We start from the raw sequence: 13,548 nt of genomic DNA on the forward strand, positions 1-13,548 counted from the left end.
GGATTTCAAAATTCCCACCAGTTTCGCCAGAGAATACGATTTAAACTGTTAATGTGCTTTAACAGTGGATACGACAGCCACCCATTCAGGTCTTAGATCGTTCATGAATGTAACCTTCTGTTCAATAACCTTCCTTTCGATCCCATGCTTTATCGTCTTGCTTAAGAGATGATTAAAGCGATCAAAAGCCTGAACTAGTTTCTTTTTGAGCTTCTGTTTGAAATCACCAAATTCAGAAAGCAAAAGAGTTTGAATCGAATGTTCCAGATCTTCATCTGTGGAATACAATTCTTTTAGCCTGTCCCATATCTCTTTAGCAGGAGCGCACGAACTCACCAAATGGAACGTATCTGACTGCAAGGCAAACCTAATCATCCTCAAGGCCTTGATGTTGCATTGAAACTTTTCCTTTTTGTCTTGAGGAATATCTTTTACATCGTTCACAAGCTGATTGTACTCCTTCTGAGTTTTAACAATCTTTGAGGTGCTTGAGTGAGCGAATGGGCCAACAGTGATCGCTTCCCAGATCAAGTACCCATTATCTTCCGATCCAATCACATAATCTTCAAAGTGATGCATCCAGACTTCATAATCTTGAGTATACAAGATTGGAATTCTTGTTGTTGAACCAATGCTGTTAGAGATGTTGATTGGATTGGTTTGAGAATCATCCATGGACATTGTGATAGCGTTTGATCGATTACCTATTTAAAGACCAGACTTGTAACTTTATCAATTAGAGTAAGATCGACGATTAATGAGATACGTCAATATATAATGACGGCTCAATTAATATCAATCAATGTAGAATAAAACCTTAATAACTTCTTCGACATAAGAGATGTGTATGAATTACACAGTCTCCTGCTCTGATACCAATTGATGAAATTGAATCTCAGATCGATTAGTTCTTTCAGAGGTAAAAGATGAAGATCAAACAAAACAAACACAATAATATTATGAACACAGAATAGAATCAACGATATGCTTATGATTCAAATATAGTCACGCCTCAGCAGAGCTCGATCAAGAACTTCCACTGTAGAGGCGAGCTAGGGTTTACAAAAACTCAATGAGAAAATAATGAAATCCTATCTTCACAAAGACTGCATGCATGCAACTTAAATACTAAACCGTAGAATAAAACATGCACGGTTGGACACGCCCAAACCGGCAACCAAAACTGGGCTAAGGACCGAGCCCATGACGCAACACTATAAGCCCTACAACCTGAGATTTAAAGTGTTTTAAATTTTATAGAATTCCACATTTTTAGTAGAAAACTCTGATATATCCATGTAGATGTGTGTGTATATAAAATTCGAGTCGTTACACGTTGTCTGTGGATGTGGATGTGGATGATGTTGTTATGGAAGACATGGGGTGTGGGAAAAGGAATAAAATACGACGTTGTACGAGAACAAACACGTGATCGATCGATTGAATACATCAATAGTTACGTTGCTGCGTTATTTTGGTTCAAACGAGGTGGACTAATTTTGCTTCAAGTTATTAAGACCATACTCTAGATTTTATCCCAAACATTGAAGTCCAAGTCATCTTCAACGATTTAAATAGTTTTGGCCTGTTTATTACAATTGGTTTAACTGGATATTCACAAAAACTCTCTGTTGTCCAAAAATATATAAGCATAAAACTGATGCTTATTAACCCATTCTATTCCCAGATTATCGGTATAGGTTTTTAAAAAACACTGGTTGAGAATGAGATCTCAAAATGCTTTAACTAGATCATACTTCAAACTAGAAAGAAATATCACGGAAGATATTATGATATATGTCATGAATAGATTCCTTAAGATGGCCATACTTAAAACACACAGCCCTTAATAGTCAATACTAAAGTTAATAAACAAAGAAAAAGAGTGTTCAAAGGACATTATGTACGTATGTGAACACTAATTCTAATGCTTATTCTTCTTCATTATGTGCATTTCATTAAACCTTATGTATCATTATTTGGAAACGATCTCATCAATCCATTCAAAAACACCTCAATCATTTCTTGACTATATAATTAGGACATCTAAAAATTCACCTCACTTTTTCTTTGTCCATGAAATCGAAGACTAATTAGCATCATCATCACAATAGCATATCTACCATTTTGTTGATTTCTTTTGCTTTGTAAAAAAAATGGAACTTAATTGTCTTGATTTGGAAACCATGGAGCTTGTTTTTTGAATTGCTTCACTACCAATAACAAAGAAACCAAATTAAATGAGACAATCCATCATTTAACCTAATTAAATGGTGTGCAATGTCACAAGCCACACCAACATCAAACATAAGACACCGATAAACCGGCAAACCGGAACAAACCTGTTAGTCAACATTGATTTTTTTTTTTAAAAAGAAAAAGAAAAAACCATGCCTTCTATATTTGTAGACAAAACAATTGAAAAACAGAAATATAATAATAACCAACATAATGATTTTCTCACCATCTTGGCATCATTTGTGTATTGTGATGGTATAATTAAGTACCGATTTCGTCAACATTTCCATATACTGGATTATTTTAACCAAAATTGTGTGAGAGAGAAAATGACTGTATGAGAGAGAAAGAGAGAAACGTGGCGGGAATACAGCGCAACCGGAAATATGAAGAACAGTGGAAGCCGCCACGTTGCCGAATGTAGTCGGTCAACCGTCCCTCACCGCTTTCAACGTAACATCTTCCATTCCCAAGAATTTCAAAATATCTCCCATAATACTATCAAATTTCTTTGTTCTCTAAAAGAATTTCAGTTCCTCCGGTTGCTGTTTTGTATCGAGAGAAAATCATCAGGGTGAAGTAACAATGGGAAAGGCGGTGGTTCTGATGGTGTTATGGCTGACGGCGAGTGCGACGGTATGCCGGAGTTCTAACACGGCGGAGAAGGGTGTCGAGAACGTGAAAGATAAGGCGAGTAAGGTGGCAGGGAATGTGAAGGTGAAGGCCGAAGGTGCTGTGGATGGGGCTAAGGATAAAAGTGGCACATGGGCAGATTGGGCCATGACAAAAGTCACCACGTAAGCAATATATCTTCGTTTTTTTCATTATATAATGAACATGTTAGATTAGGTTTTAATTACAGGAATTTACCACTTTGTATTCTTTGAAAACCTTTTCTTAAAATCAGAGATTCATGATTACTCTTAAGATTTTGATTAAGAAATTAACATTATCGTAGTAAGCTAGTTGCTAACTTCGTGTTTCTTGTTCGTGGATGGAATTGCCTTATAATATGTTCATGAACTACTAAATTTTAATTTGGATTACAATTAGGAAGTTGAATAAATGGAATTATGACAAAATCTCATGTGGGGTATCTATTGGGATTCAAAATTCATGGCTTTCTTTCGTAATTGTAATAAACTCTCAAATTACAGTTTAATTTGTGCATATAATGAAATTTGATTCTCCGTAATTGTAATGAAGGAATAGCATATATTAATGCATCAAGATTGTTAATAATTGCCTATATTTGTGTGATCTTTGATCAAAATCATGTTTAATTTGTTAAAATAAACCATGCGTCATTGATTTGCGATCTTACTTCATTACTATTAGATGATTAAGAACTTGTATGCATTCCTAGCTCTTTTTTTGACATTTTCTTTCATAGAACCTCGGTAATTAAGCAGAATAGAATCCGAAATCAGAATCATCGCTTCTGATACTTCAATCCTATTAATGATGCTAATTGAACTATAACAAAACTAAGATTTGTTTAGGAAAAATCAAATTAGGGTATTGCAAACATCTAACAAGGATCAATTACTTGGCATCCCAATTAAGATAGGTTGACGACTTTTATATAGAAGATGTTATTTTAAAATTGAATTAATTTTATCAAAATATATATGAAGTGATTTATACAAAAATTTGGTAACAATTGAAACATGCAAGTAGAAGTAGGTTTTAGCAATGTTCTCCATTGGTTCATTATCATCACTTTGTCCATCTTGTAAGTTAGCTACTTGTGTCCAAATCTAATAACTAACTTTTATATATGAACATATTAGGGGTCTTCGTATGAATAAGGATGGTGTCAAAGAAGGTGCTCACAATGCAGTGGATAAAGCTAGTGATGCTGCATCAAGAAGCACAACCCAAATGAATAATGCTGCTTCTGGTATTAATCGTATTCACAAATATGCATACATACATTCATCCACATGCAAATATAATGTAATTAATTAATCCTATCTATTTGTTTACAGAAACTTCAAAGTACGTGTCTCAAAAGACTGAAAAAGTCGGAAACTTGGCATCTGAAAAAGCAAGTCAAGCCATGGGCTGTGGTGGTGATGCTCAAGAAAATGGAGAGGTGGTTGGATTAGAAGCATACGCATACATTTCTGGACTTGCAAATGAAGCTATGAAAAGAGTTCAATCAATGACAAGTGGTGCTGAAGTGATAATAGAAGAGAAAGGGAATTATGCATATGATGAAGGTTCAGATATGGCCCAAAATGCTAAAGAAACAATGAAGGATAAAGCATCCGAAGCGTATGATAATGCGGATAAAAAAATACGAATGGCAACCGATAGAGTTGTGTCAGAGGGTAAAGACAAAGCAGAAGATGCGTACAATTCAGCCGCTGATGTGGCGTCTGATGTGGCGGATCGTGCGAAAGGGAAAGGTTCTGATGCTTATGACAAGAGTAAAGATAAGGCTGAGGAAGCTTATGGGGTTGCAAAAGATGCAACTAAGGAGAAAGGTAAAGAAGCATATGATGTTGCAAAGGAGAAATCATCAGATGCTCATGATGTTGCAAAGGAGACATTGAAGGAGAAGGCTATGGAAGCTTATGGTGTTGCACAAGATAAAGGTTCAGATGCTTATGATGCAGCTAAAGAAAAAGCAACCGATGGTTATGATGTAGCTAAAGACAAAGCATCCGAGGGTTATGATGTAGCCAAAGACAAAGCATCCGAGGGCTATGATGTAGCCAAAGAAAAAGCATCGGAGGGATATGATGTAGCTAAAGAAAAACTATCTCAATCCTATGATGCAGCAAAAGATAAGATTGATGAATCTGGGATTGCAAAGGATTCAATGAAGGAGAAGGGTAAGGAAACATATGATGTTGTGAAAGAAAAAGCTTCTGATGCTGCAGAGAATGCAAAGGAAAAGGCTAAGGAAAATTATGAGGTTGCTAAGGAGAAGACATCGGATGCTGCAGCGAATCTAGGAGAGAAAATGAGGAATTAATTAATGCATACATATGAGAATTCAACATGAAGTTCTTTTGATCATTACTATGATGGCTGTCTTCGATCTCCTTGAGGTTTCTTCTTTCTTGTTTTTATACTTTTGTTGGTAGAATATACATACATCATAGATTGTTGTAGCTCTTTGTTTTATAAATGTATAGTTATAATACGCGATGTTAACTTCCTGTTGGAAGTGTTAATAAGATGTATATATACATATATATAATTAATAGTACATTGCCAAAGGTGGCATTTCGATATTTTCGTTTTTCGCTTAAAGGAGTACCATAGTTGGTATATATTTATTTTTTTGCTTTTATATCATTTGTTTCCAAACTAACTAATATGAATTGAATATGTTGTCATGCAACTCTTTTGTTACACTAGACATGTGAGACTACTGGTTGTACTGTGTTTGACTTGCTTTTGAAGAGCATAGTCAGACTGACTAGACTGACTGGGGCGATGTCAATGAAATAAAAATGTGGAACAAAGTGGGATATGGACTTGCCCTTGAACTCTCATATGTGCATAACATGTAAATAAAATTTCAACCTCATCATTGAAAATAACCTAGTTATGTGGTAGTTGTCCTTCTCCCCTTTAAAAAATCAACTCAATAATGGTTTAGGGTTTCAACTTTTATTATTAAATTATATTTAGATGCTCAAAATGTTTTAATATTATTATTGTTATTATTACCATTATTAGGGCTGCAAATGGCATGCTTGGTACCTGATGGCTGATACAAGTCTTCTTGGAGCTACTTTCACATATTATCTTCTCTAAAAGTTAAGTTTTATATATCTGTATGTTGTTATATTCAATATTTAAATTGTGAAGCATATTTTGTCTTTAACCCATAGGTACAAGCTCAGAATTATATTTGTCAGACTACCTAGAGAACCACATATATATATATATAGCTCATAAATTATATAAATTATTGAGTTTCTGTAAACACGTATCTCCATATCTACAGCGTATCTGAGGTTTGATCGAATTCTAGAGTACATGCATTACTGTGTAGGGGACAACTCTTTAATATTATTAAAAATGGCCCCATTATTGAAGGATGCACAGTGAAAGCTCTTTGACGAAATGTAGTACAAGAGGAAACAAGTAATAGTACTGTTAATGTTGGGGAGAAATTAAGCTTCTATTATTGAAGAACTTAATGGGTTTAGATCCTTAATTCCTCTACTAAATTAATCATTTACAATAAATTGTTAGTATTTGTGTCTTATTAGTATCACTAGTTGTAAAACACATGTATTATATGGGTTAATTTAAAAAAAAAGTTATATATAAAAGTCTAAATATTAAATTTATAAGAAAATAAGAAAAAGAATAAATTATTAAAATTGAAATGTTTTTTTTTATATTTTAAATTTAAACAAATAATTTAAATAAGTAACAAAAAAAATTAATAAGTTTTAATTTGCGAATTTTGAAATGAGATGGTAAGTCCGTTAGTAAATTGATATCTATTTATTACTATATTTATTGCAATTATTACATTAAAATATTATGTAAAATTTACTAAAATAAAAAAAACCCATAAAATGATATGTGGAAAAAAAATAATTCAAAATAACCAAAAAATAACATTTGAGAAATTGAATGAGAATGTATATTTGGCAAAAAAAAACACCTTCATTTATTAGAGTAAGTAGATCACATAGATATGTTTTAGGATTAGGATTAGTGTCATAAAAGAGTAACAAATTATTTATTTCTATACAAAACACTATTCATTCCAAAAAATAATGTAAGTAACGAATTATCTGATTTCCCCCCACAAATTATCATTAAAATCATTGAAAATAATGGTATTAATTTTGTGAACAATTTACTTTTTGATATGTGATAGCATTTTTTTTAATGAATAGTGTTCCGTGAAAAAAAAATAGTCTGTTAGTTACTAGATTATTAGATTAACCCTATGTTCTATATTGCTGGTGCCTAATACTTACTTCATGACATATTGATCATCAAAAGATAGAAATATTCTATGGTATATTGATCAAAAGATGAAAATATATCATAAGAATTAAGTCAAACGAGACTACAATATTGATCTTAATTAAAATCTTGGGAGTCATAAATTAAAATATATGTATGTAGTGTTGCTATTGGCTATATATCGCCTAAAATCCTATGCTAATAATAGGTAAAGAAAAATAGGAAAAGTTTAGGTCAATTAATCTGTAGTAAATCAGATGATGAGAATAATTTTAATTATAATCTTACGGTTGTTTCTTCTTCATGGCTTGTTTGCTGTTGTGCATCCATACTTTGAACACTTGTCTTTTCAATCCAACTTCATTGCAGAATTCTCGAATCTCTTGTTCATCTTGCTTCTGAATCTTCCACCCTATTCTTTCAGCAAAATCATGCATTTTTTCCTTTTGTTCATCACTGAATTTTGTTCGGAATCTTTTCTTTGATGGCTGCTCCATCATCATGTGTCGACCGGCGTGTGTCCGGTAGATGTCAAGGTCTTCACTTGATGATTCCGTCGGTGCAACACTGTTCCCACCGAACGCCACCATGATTGGCGGCGTCTGGCGGTGGTGGTGGTACCTGAGGTGTTGTTGCTGATGATGAGGTGGCTGCATTGTGGTAGATCGAGGTGGTGGGTTATGTATCGACATCGAAGGTACCCTTGTGGCGGATGGCTCGCCTTCCACCTCTCGTCGGTGGAAACTCCGGTGGCATTCACAGGCGGCGCATTTTAAACCTTCTGGTGTATTTTCTTCTCCACTAGCCATAAACTCCCCACACCCATCGACAACATGAGCACCCATGCTGGCAGCATGGTTCTTTAAGCATTCCCGATATCGAACCGCCACATCAGGCGGTGGCAGTGGCGGTGGTGGCGGCCGTGTTTCAGACACTGGTTCAGCTGGAGATGGAGCTGGATCTGGATCTGGGTTTGGGTCAAATTCTCTTCTTCTTTCTCTATACGCTTCCATTTGTTCTTCTTGCAATAATCCACCATAATCGTTTCTCTGATGTAGATGAAGACGACGTTGATCTGAGCTCTCATTTCTTGTAGCGTTTGAAGAATTCAAACCTCCATAACTGAAGATGGAAGGTGATATTACCCGATTAGCTTGAGATGGGTTATTGTGATTCATACCCAAACCCTCTCTCTCTCTAGCTTCCATGTTTCTCTCTCTGTAAACAAAATATCACTCTAAGATCTCTCTGAACTTAAAATCTAAAAGAAAAAAGATCAAATCAAGCAGAAACCAATTCAGAACCTCCCAATAACCCTATATCGCGTGAGGTGAGAAGTTAATGGAGAATAAAACTTAATAGTGCACTGAACTGTAGTAAAAAAAAAAAAAAAAAGAATCTTCAACCGCTAAAGTGATGACATTTTCCCATCAAACAGGACCCCACGAAATGCAGGTTTTTAATCAGGAAGGAGAGATTTCCAGACAGAAAAGGAGATCGATAATGAATGGAGGTTGAAGAAAGTGTCTCCTAAGAACCCATCATGAAGTCATGTGGTTATAAAGAAACCATTCAAGAACAAAAGAAGCAGATGATGGGTCGGGTTTGGAGCTGAAAAAGTAAGAAACTTGTGAGGTTAGTGTTTATCGGGTGGTCCAGTTTGCCTTGTGTTCTCCCATTGAAGAAGAAGAAGAAGAAGAAGAAGAAGTTTATAAGTTTGTATGTGGTCGAATGGTAGTAGTGATGATTAAGTGTTTTTGTTGCCTTGTCTTTTCCTACATTCTCATTATTCCATTGTTAGGAATGGGTTCGAAAAAGGCAACTTTCTCCCTCACCCGAAACAACTGAGTTCAGATATATGATGCTGTAGTGGTTTGTACATTGTGCATAGGGACTTGTATGTTTGAATGTGTTCAGTGGTTTTAATTTGAGAAGTAGTGACGCGATCTTCTAAATAGGGGAGGAGGGGTAAAGGGGAGGGGGTCTGGGTTGTTTTTTTAATTAGGTGGGGTGTGGAGTTAAAGGGAAAATGATGGTCCACAATTCTCAGTCTTTTGAGGACAGGGCTATGCCAGGGCCTTGAAGGTCCGTTCTTTTGTCATCTAATGCTTCACCGCGTACACGCCCTACTTTTATTATTTATAAGCACATGTTTGTGGGTGGCTGCTAAAACAAGCAAGATATAGCAATGAATTATAACATGGTCTTTGGATTTTGGAGTCATGTAGCCCTTATGGTTCCTATTTGCATAGGACAAAAACTGTTGGAGGGATTTATAAGAGTACACCATTGATTGTATTTATTTTAGTGTTAAGTCTTTTCATATTGGGAAAATGACTTATTAATAACGTTTTGGTTTTTTCATATCTTGATATATATAGTTTTTTGTACATATTTTGGTAACAAAGTTGTTGGAAATGTTCGCATATGACCATTATGATCAGATGTAGCAGGTTATATTCAGTCATAATAGTCGTATGTGAATACTTTTAACAAGGGCATTACCTAGATGTATAAAAAAAACATACATGCATACAAAAAAAAGTTATCAAAATATGAACAAAACGAAAATATAACTATCCTGGTAAGTCAATAACCTACTGTTTTAGAATTCAATTTCTGTGCTCGTGCTGATCCACTGAAACTTCGAAATATTGTAATTTCCTCTTACGAAGTCAGATTTGGGCGCATATGCACGTTCTCGGTTAATGACTACCTCTTCGTTAGTTGGGGGATGAATCCGCCCGAGTTGGATCTTTTGAGGAACATATAGAGAGAGAATTTGATTTGGAAGAGAAAGTCGCACAACCAAAGTTCCCCTTACTACTTAGCCCCTTTCGCTCCTCCATTTAACAAGCAATTTAGTGGTTCCGCTCCTCCATTTAACAAGCAATTTAATGGTTGTTCACTCCTAAACGAAGTACAATTTTCGTTTAGATCACTTAGTCTAAAAAAGTAATTTATCAAAATTTCACTTTATTCGATGCGTAGAGTCGCGCCAATTTAATCGCGAAACTTACGGAATCATTGTCACATATACTACAACTTTGTTTAAGGTTATTTATCACAAATAACCTTCTATCAAAAATTCATTTTTAACACTTATTATCTCTAAATTGACTAGTCTAAATCTACGAATGTTACATAAAAGTAGTGTTCTCATGTTCTCACTTTATTTGTTGTATTCATTTGAACCATCCCTTATGCATATATATAAGATGAGTAATGATATTGATGTAGACAATGTTCTAAATAACGTGAGGCGGCAGTCCTAAGGTGCGAAGGGAATGTAAAAAAACAAATAGCTCAGCATTAAGGTCCTTAAATGGAATGTCAGAAAGATCGGTAAAGTCGAGAAGCAGATTTTATTGGCTTGGTGGAAAGCAAAGCGAGGAGTGGAAAGGTGGCCAAAATTACCAGATGCTTGAGAAATGATTGTAGTAAAGCCATTACTGTGGAGAATAAAGTCGGGATCGACAAAATTTGGTTGATCTGGAATATAACTATGACATTAATGAGATATATAGATCTGATCAGACTAGATCTTGTAGCTGCTGGGGGAAGGAAGGAAACCTAACTGAGTTATCCTAACTATTCCACATGTCTCATGCTCATTTATATTTTACTAGAGAACTTGGGTCTATGTCAATTGAAAGGGTATTACAAAGCCTCATTACGGGCCTATAATTTGTTAAAAGAACAACTTTGTAAGTTTCAGTATGAATAAAAATATCGATCGTGAATCAGTCAAAGGAAAGGTATTATCCACTCATATTGATATGTCTGTTCCATAAAAAAAGTTTTTTTATTCTTAATTAATTGTTTCCGATTCACAGGATCTTACCTCGTTCGAAAAAAGTCAATAAAAAATCAAGATATGCACTAACTTATTTAATAATTTATTTATTCTGAGTCTGTGGCTGCAAGGTCAAAGTTAAAGCATGATCTTTTTCAATGCGTGGCCATTTTATATACATTAAAAGAGATAAATCATATAATTATTGAATTTTATGAAGTATATCAAGTTTTTAGAAGTGTTATATTAGTATTTAATATAAAAAAGTTAACAAAAAGTCAATTATTTTAGACCTAATAAATAAACAAAAAAACCCGCCCCTTGAAAAAACACTTGTGCAATAACACCGTAAGGCATGCCTTGACCCGTTATTTAGACGTCACGCTTAACAAACCCGCATTTTTTTCGTAACGGCTACACAACATCTGTCGTGACGCGCTTTTTAGAACCATAGATGTAGATAAAAGCTACTTCATTGAAGATTGTGTTCTTGGTCATATTATTGGTCTACATCTCTAGTACTTTTAGTCTCTAGTAAATATTAATTTTTATATTTAATATATGGAACAATAAAAATCTATAAAACGACAATGTATTTTTTCTATGTCAAATCTAGACCTTTTTAAATTTTTTTTAACAAAATAGTGTGTTTGAATAAGATATTTACCAAAATGGTTTGATTTTTAAAATATTTATCATTTAGGTTAAATTTTATACCAAATCATAATTAGAAAGTAATATATATATATATATATATATATATATATATATATATATATACACCTTAATAAATAAAAATGTTTTTGCCAAATATATATATATATATATATATATATATATATATATATATATATATATATATATATATATATATACACCTTAATAAATAAAAATGTTTTTGCCACTTGTCTTATTCTTATTCAATATGTCACATGGTATTTTGTGCTATTGTTGAATTAAATTAAATCCACACTTCAATTTATTGTTTTTTTTTTCAATTTTCATAAAAAAACTAATTTATATGTAGAATGTATTCATTGTATTAAATGTGATAATAAATGCCAAAAAAATATGTATCTTTCTTTAAATAGATTATTATACAATGCTAAATTATAATATTGAGATTTTTAGGAATATCCAATAAATTTATGTATTTAACTTTTTTTAATCTACCCATATAGTATACATGTTTCACACCTAGTGTATATATATATATATATATATATATATATATATATATATATATATATATATATATACTTATCAGGGTAATTACATTTTTATTTTGTTCATATTTAGGTAACTTATTTTTTTGTACATGTAACGAACATGGTGAAAGTGTTCACATAAGACCATTATGACCGGATGTAACTTGCTACATCAGGTCATAATGGTCACATGTGAATATTCCAACAAGTTTGTTACCTAAATGTGTATAAAAAAATAGTTACCCAGATATAAACAAACCGAAAAGTTAGTTACCGTAATAAGACATTTTCCCTTTTATATTTTCTAAGGCCTTATATAGTTGGCCCACGTGTATTTTGTATAAATACTTTTCTATTGAATGAATGTGATTTTCACCGGTAAAAATATTGAAATTACATGGTATCAGACTAGGTCGTTCAACCCTAGTTCATTCTTGCCTTCTCATGACGTCTCTCCCTCTTGTTATTTTCTTCACGAGTGTTCTCTTCCTCATCTATATCTGCTGTTATTGCTTCTTAAACAATGACATGTGAATCTTCTTCTTTTGATAGCCCTTCTTTTACTATTAATATTAAGAATGTTGTTCCTTTGGTATTGGATCTGGATCGTATGAATTACGACATATGGTGGGAGTTATTTGAAACTCATTGTCTTTTCTAGGTTTCGGTGTTGCTCATCACCTTCAACCCCCCCCCCCCCCAAAGCACGGAAGTCGATTATGTCGGGTGACATAGAATTGATTACATTGTTAAGTTATGGCTTTACAACACCCTTTTAATCATTTTTCCATATGATTTTGAACAAGAAATCCATTGCTTATGCTATTTTGTTTGATCTTGAAAAACTAATCACAAAAAAACAAGGAGAACAAAGCCATTCAGTTAAGAAAGATGACCATGGGCAATTCTTCTGTTTGTGTTTTTGACTACTATACCCGCTAAAAGATTTTATATGTTCAAAAGTCATTATAGAATGATATTGCTAATGACATATGATCATATATAGCCACGTCTTATAGGAAGTTACTATTAATTGATTGTTTATTATAGTAATTTTGATTATTAATAAATATCAACACTTGTATTTAATTGGCAAAACATCATTTTATGAAAATAATATTTTACAACATACTGAAAATTGTTGTTTCTATGAAATAATAATAAATGAGAACAATACTACCTTAATATCGTATGACATGATTTTAATGTTACGTATAAATGTTTTGGGCACTTTGAGTAATGACTTGGTTTGTTTCGAAATAACCAATTAAGTAACCGAGTAAAGATTACTCAAGCATGCACATGCTTGCACTCAAAATCGTATCCTCCTCGAGGAGGTGTGCATGGTATGTT

The 13,548-nt window shown here is 33.4% G+C and overlaps 1 protein-coding gene and 1 pseudogene across 1 annotated transcript; one reads left to right on the forward strand and one right to left on the reverse strand.

Annotated features, from left to right (window-relative positions):
• The first annotated feature begins 2,462 nt into the window (after window positions 1-2,462).
• LOC145097318 (late embryogenesis abundant domain-containing protein / LEA domain-containing protein) lies at window positions 2,463-5,479 on the forward strand. The gene is made up of 3 exons (XM_079034857.1): window positions 2,463-3,035; window positions 4,032-4,141; window positions 4,230-5,479. Exons 1-3 carry the CDS (start codon window positions 2,824-2,826, stop codon window positions 5,222-5,224), a joined length of 1,317 nt encoding a protein of 438 aa, XP_078890983.1. The 5' UTR covers window positions 2,463-2,823; the 3' UTR covers window positions 5,225-5,479.
• A 1,800-nt stretch (window positions 5,480-7,279) lies between these two features.
• LOC145097319 (zinc-finger homeodomain protein 6 pseudogene) lies at window positions 7,280-9,170 on the reverse strand (annotated as a pseudogene).
• Between the last annotated feature and the right edge of the window lie 4,378 nt (window positions 9,171-13,548).

Source organism: Lactuca serriola, chromosome 4, assembly GCF_051521515.1.
Source record: "Lactuca serriola cultivar US96UC23 chromosome 4, Lser_US96UC23_V15, whole genome shotgun sequence".
NCBI lineage: Eukaryota > Viridiplantae > Streptophyta > Magnoliopsida > Asterales > Asteraceae > Lactuca > Lactuca serriola.

Bases quoted from the DNA above. Each gene is read 5' to 3' on its own strand.
- LOC145097318 (XM_079034857.1), top strand. From the start codon at position 2,824: ATGGGAAAGGCGGTGGTTCTGATGGTGTTATGGCTGACGGCGAGTGCG. The intron at 3,036-4,031 runs GTAAGCAATATA...TGAACATATTAG, and splicing joins GCCATGACAAAAGTCACCAC to GGGTCTTCGTATGAATAAGG. The intron at 4,142-4,229 runs GTATTAATCGTA...ATTTGTTTACAG, and splicing joins AATGAATAATGCTGCTTCTG to AAACTTCAAAGTACGTGTCT.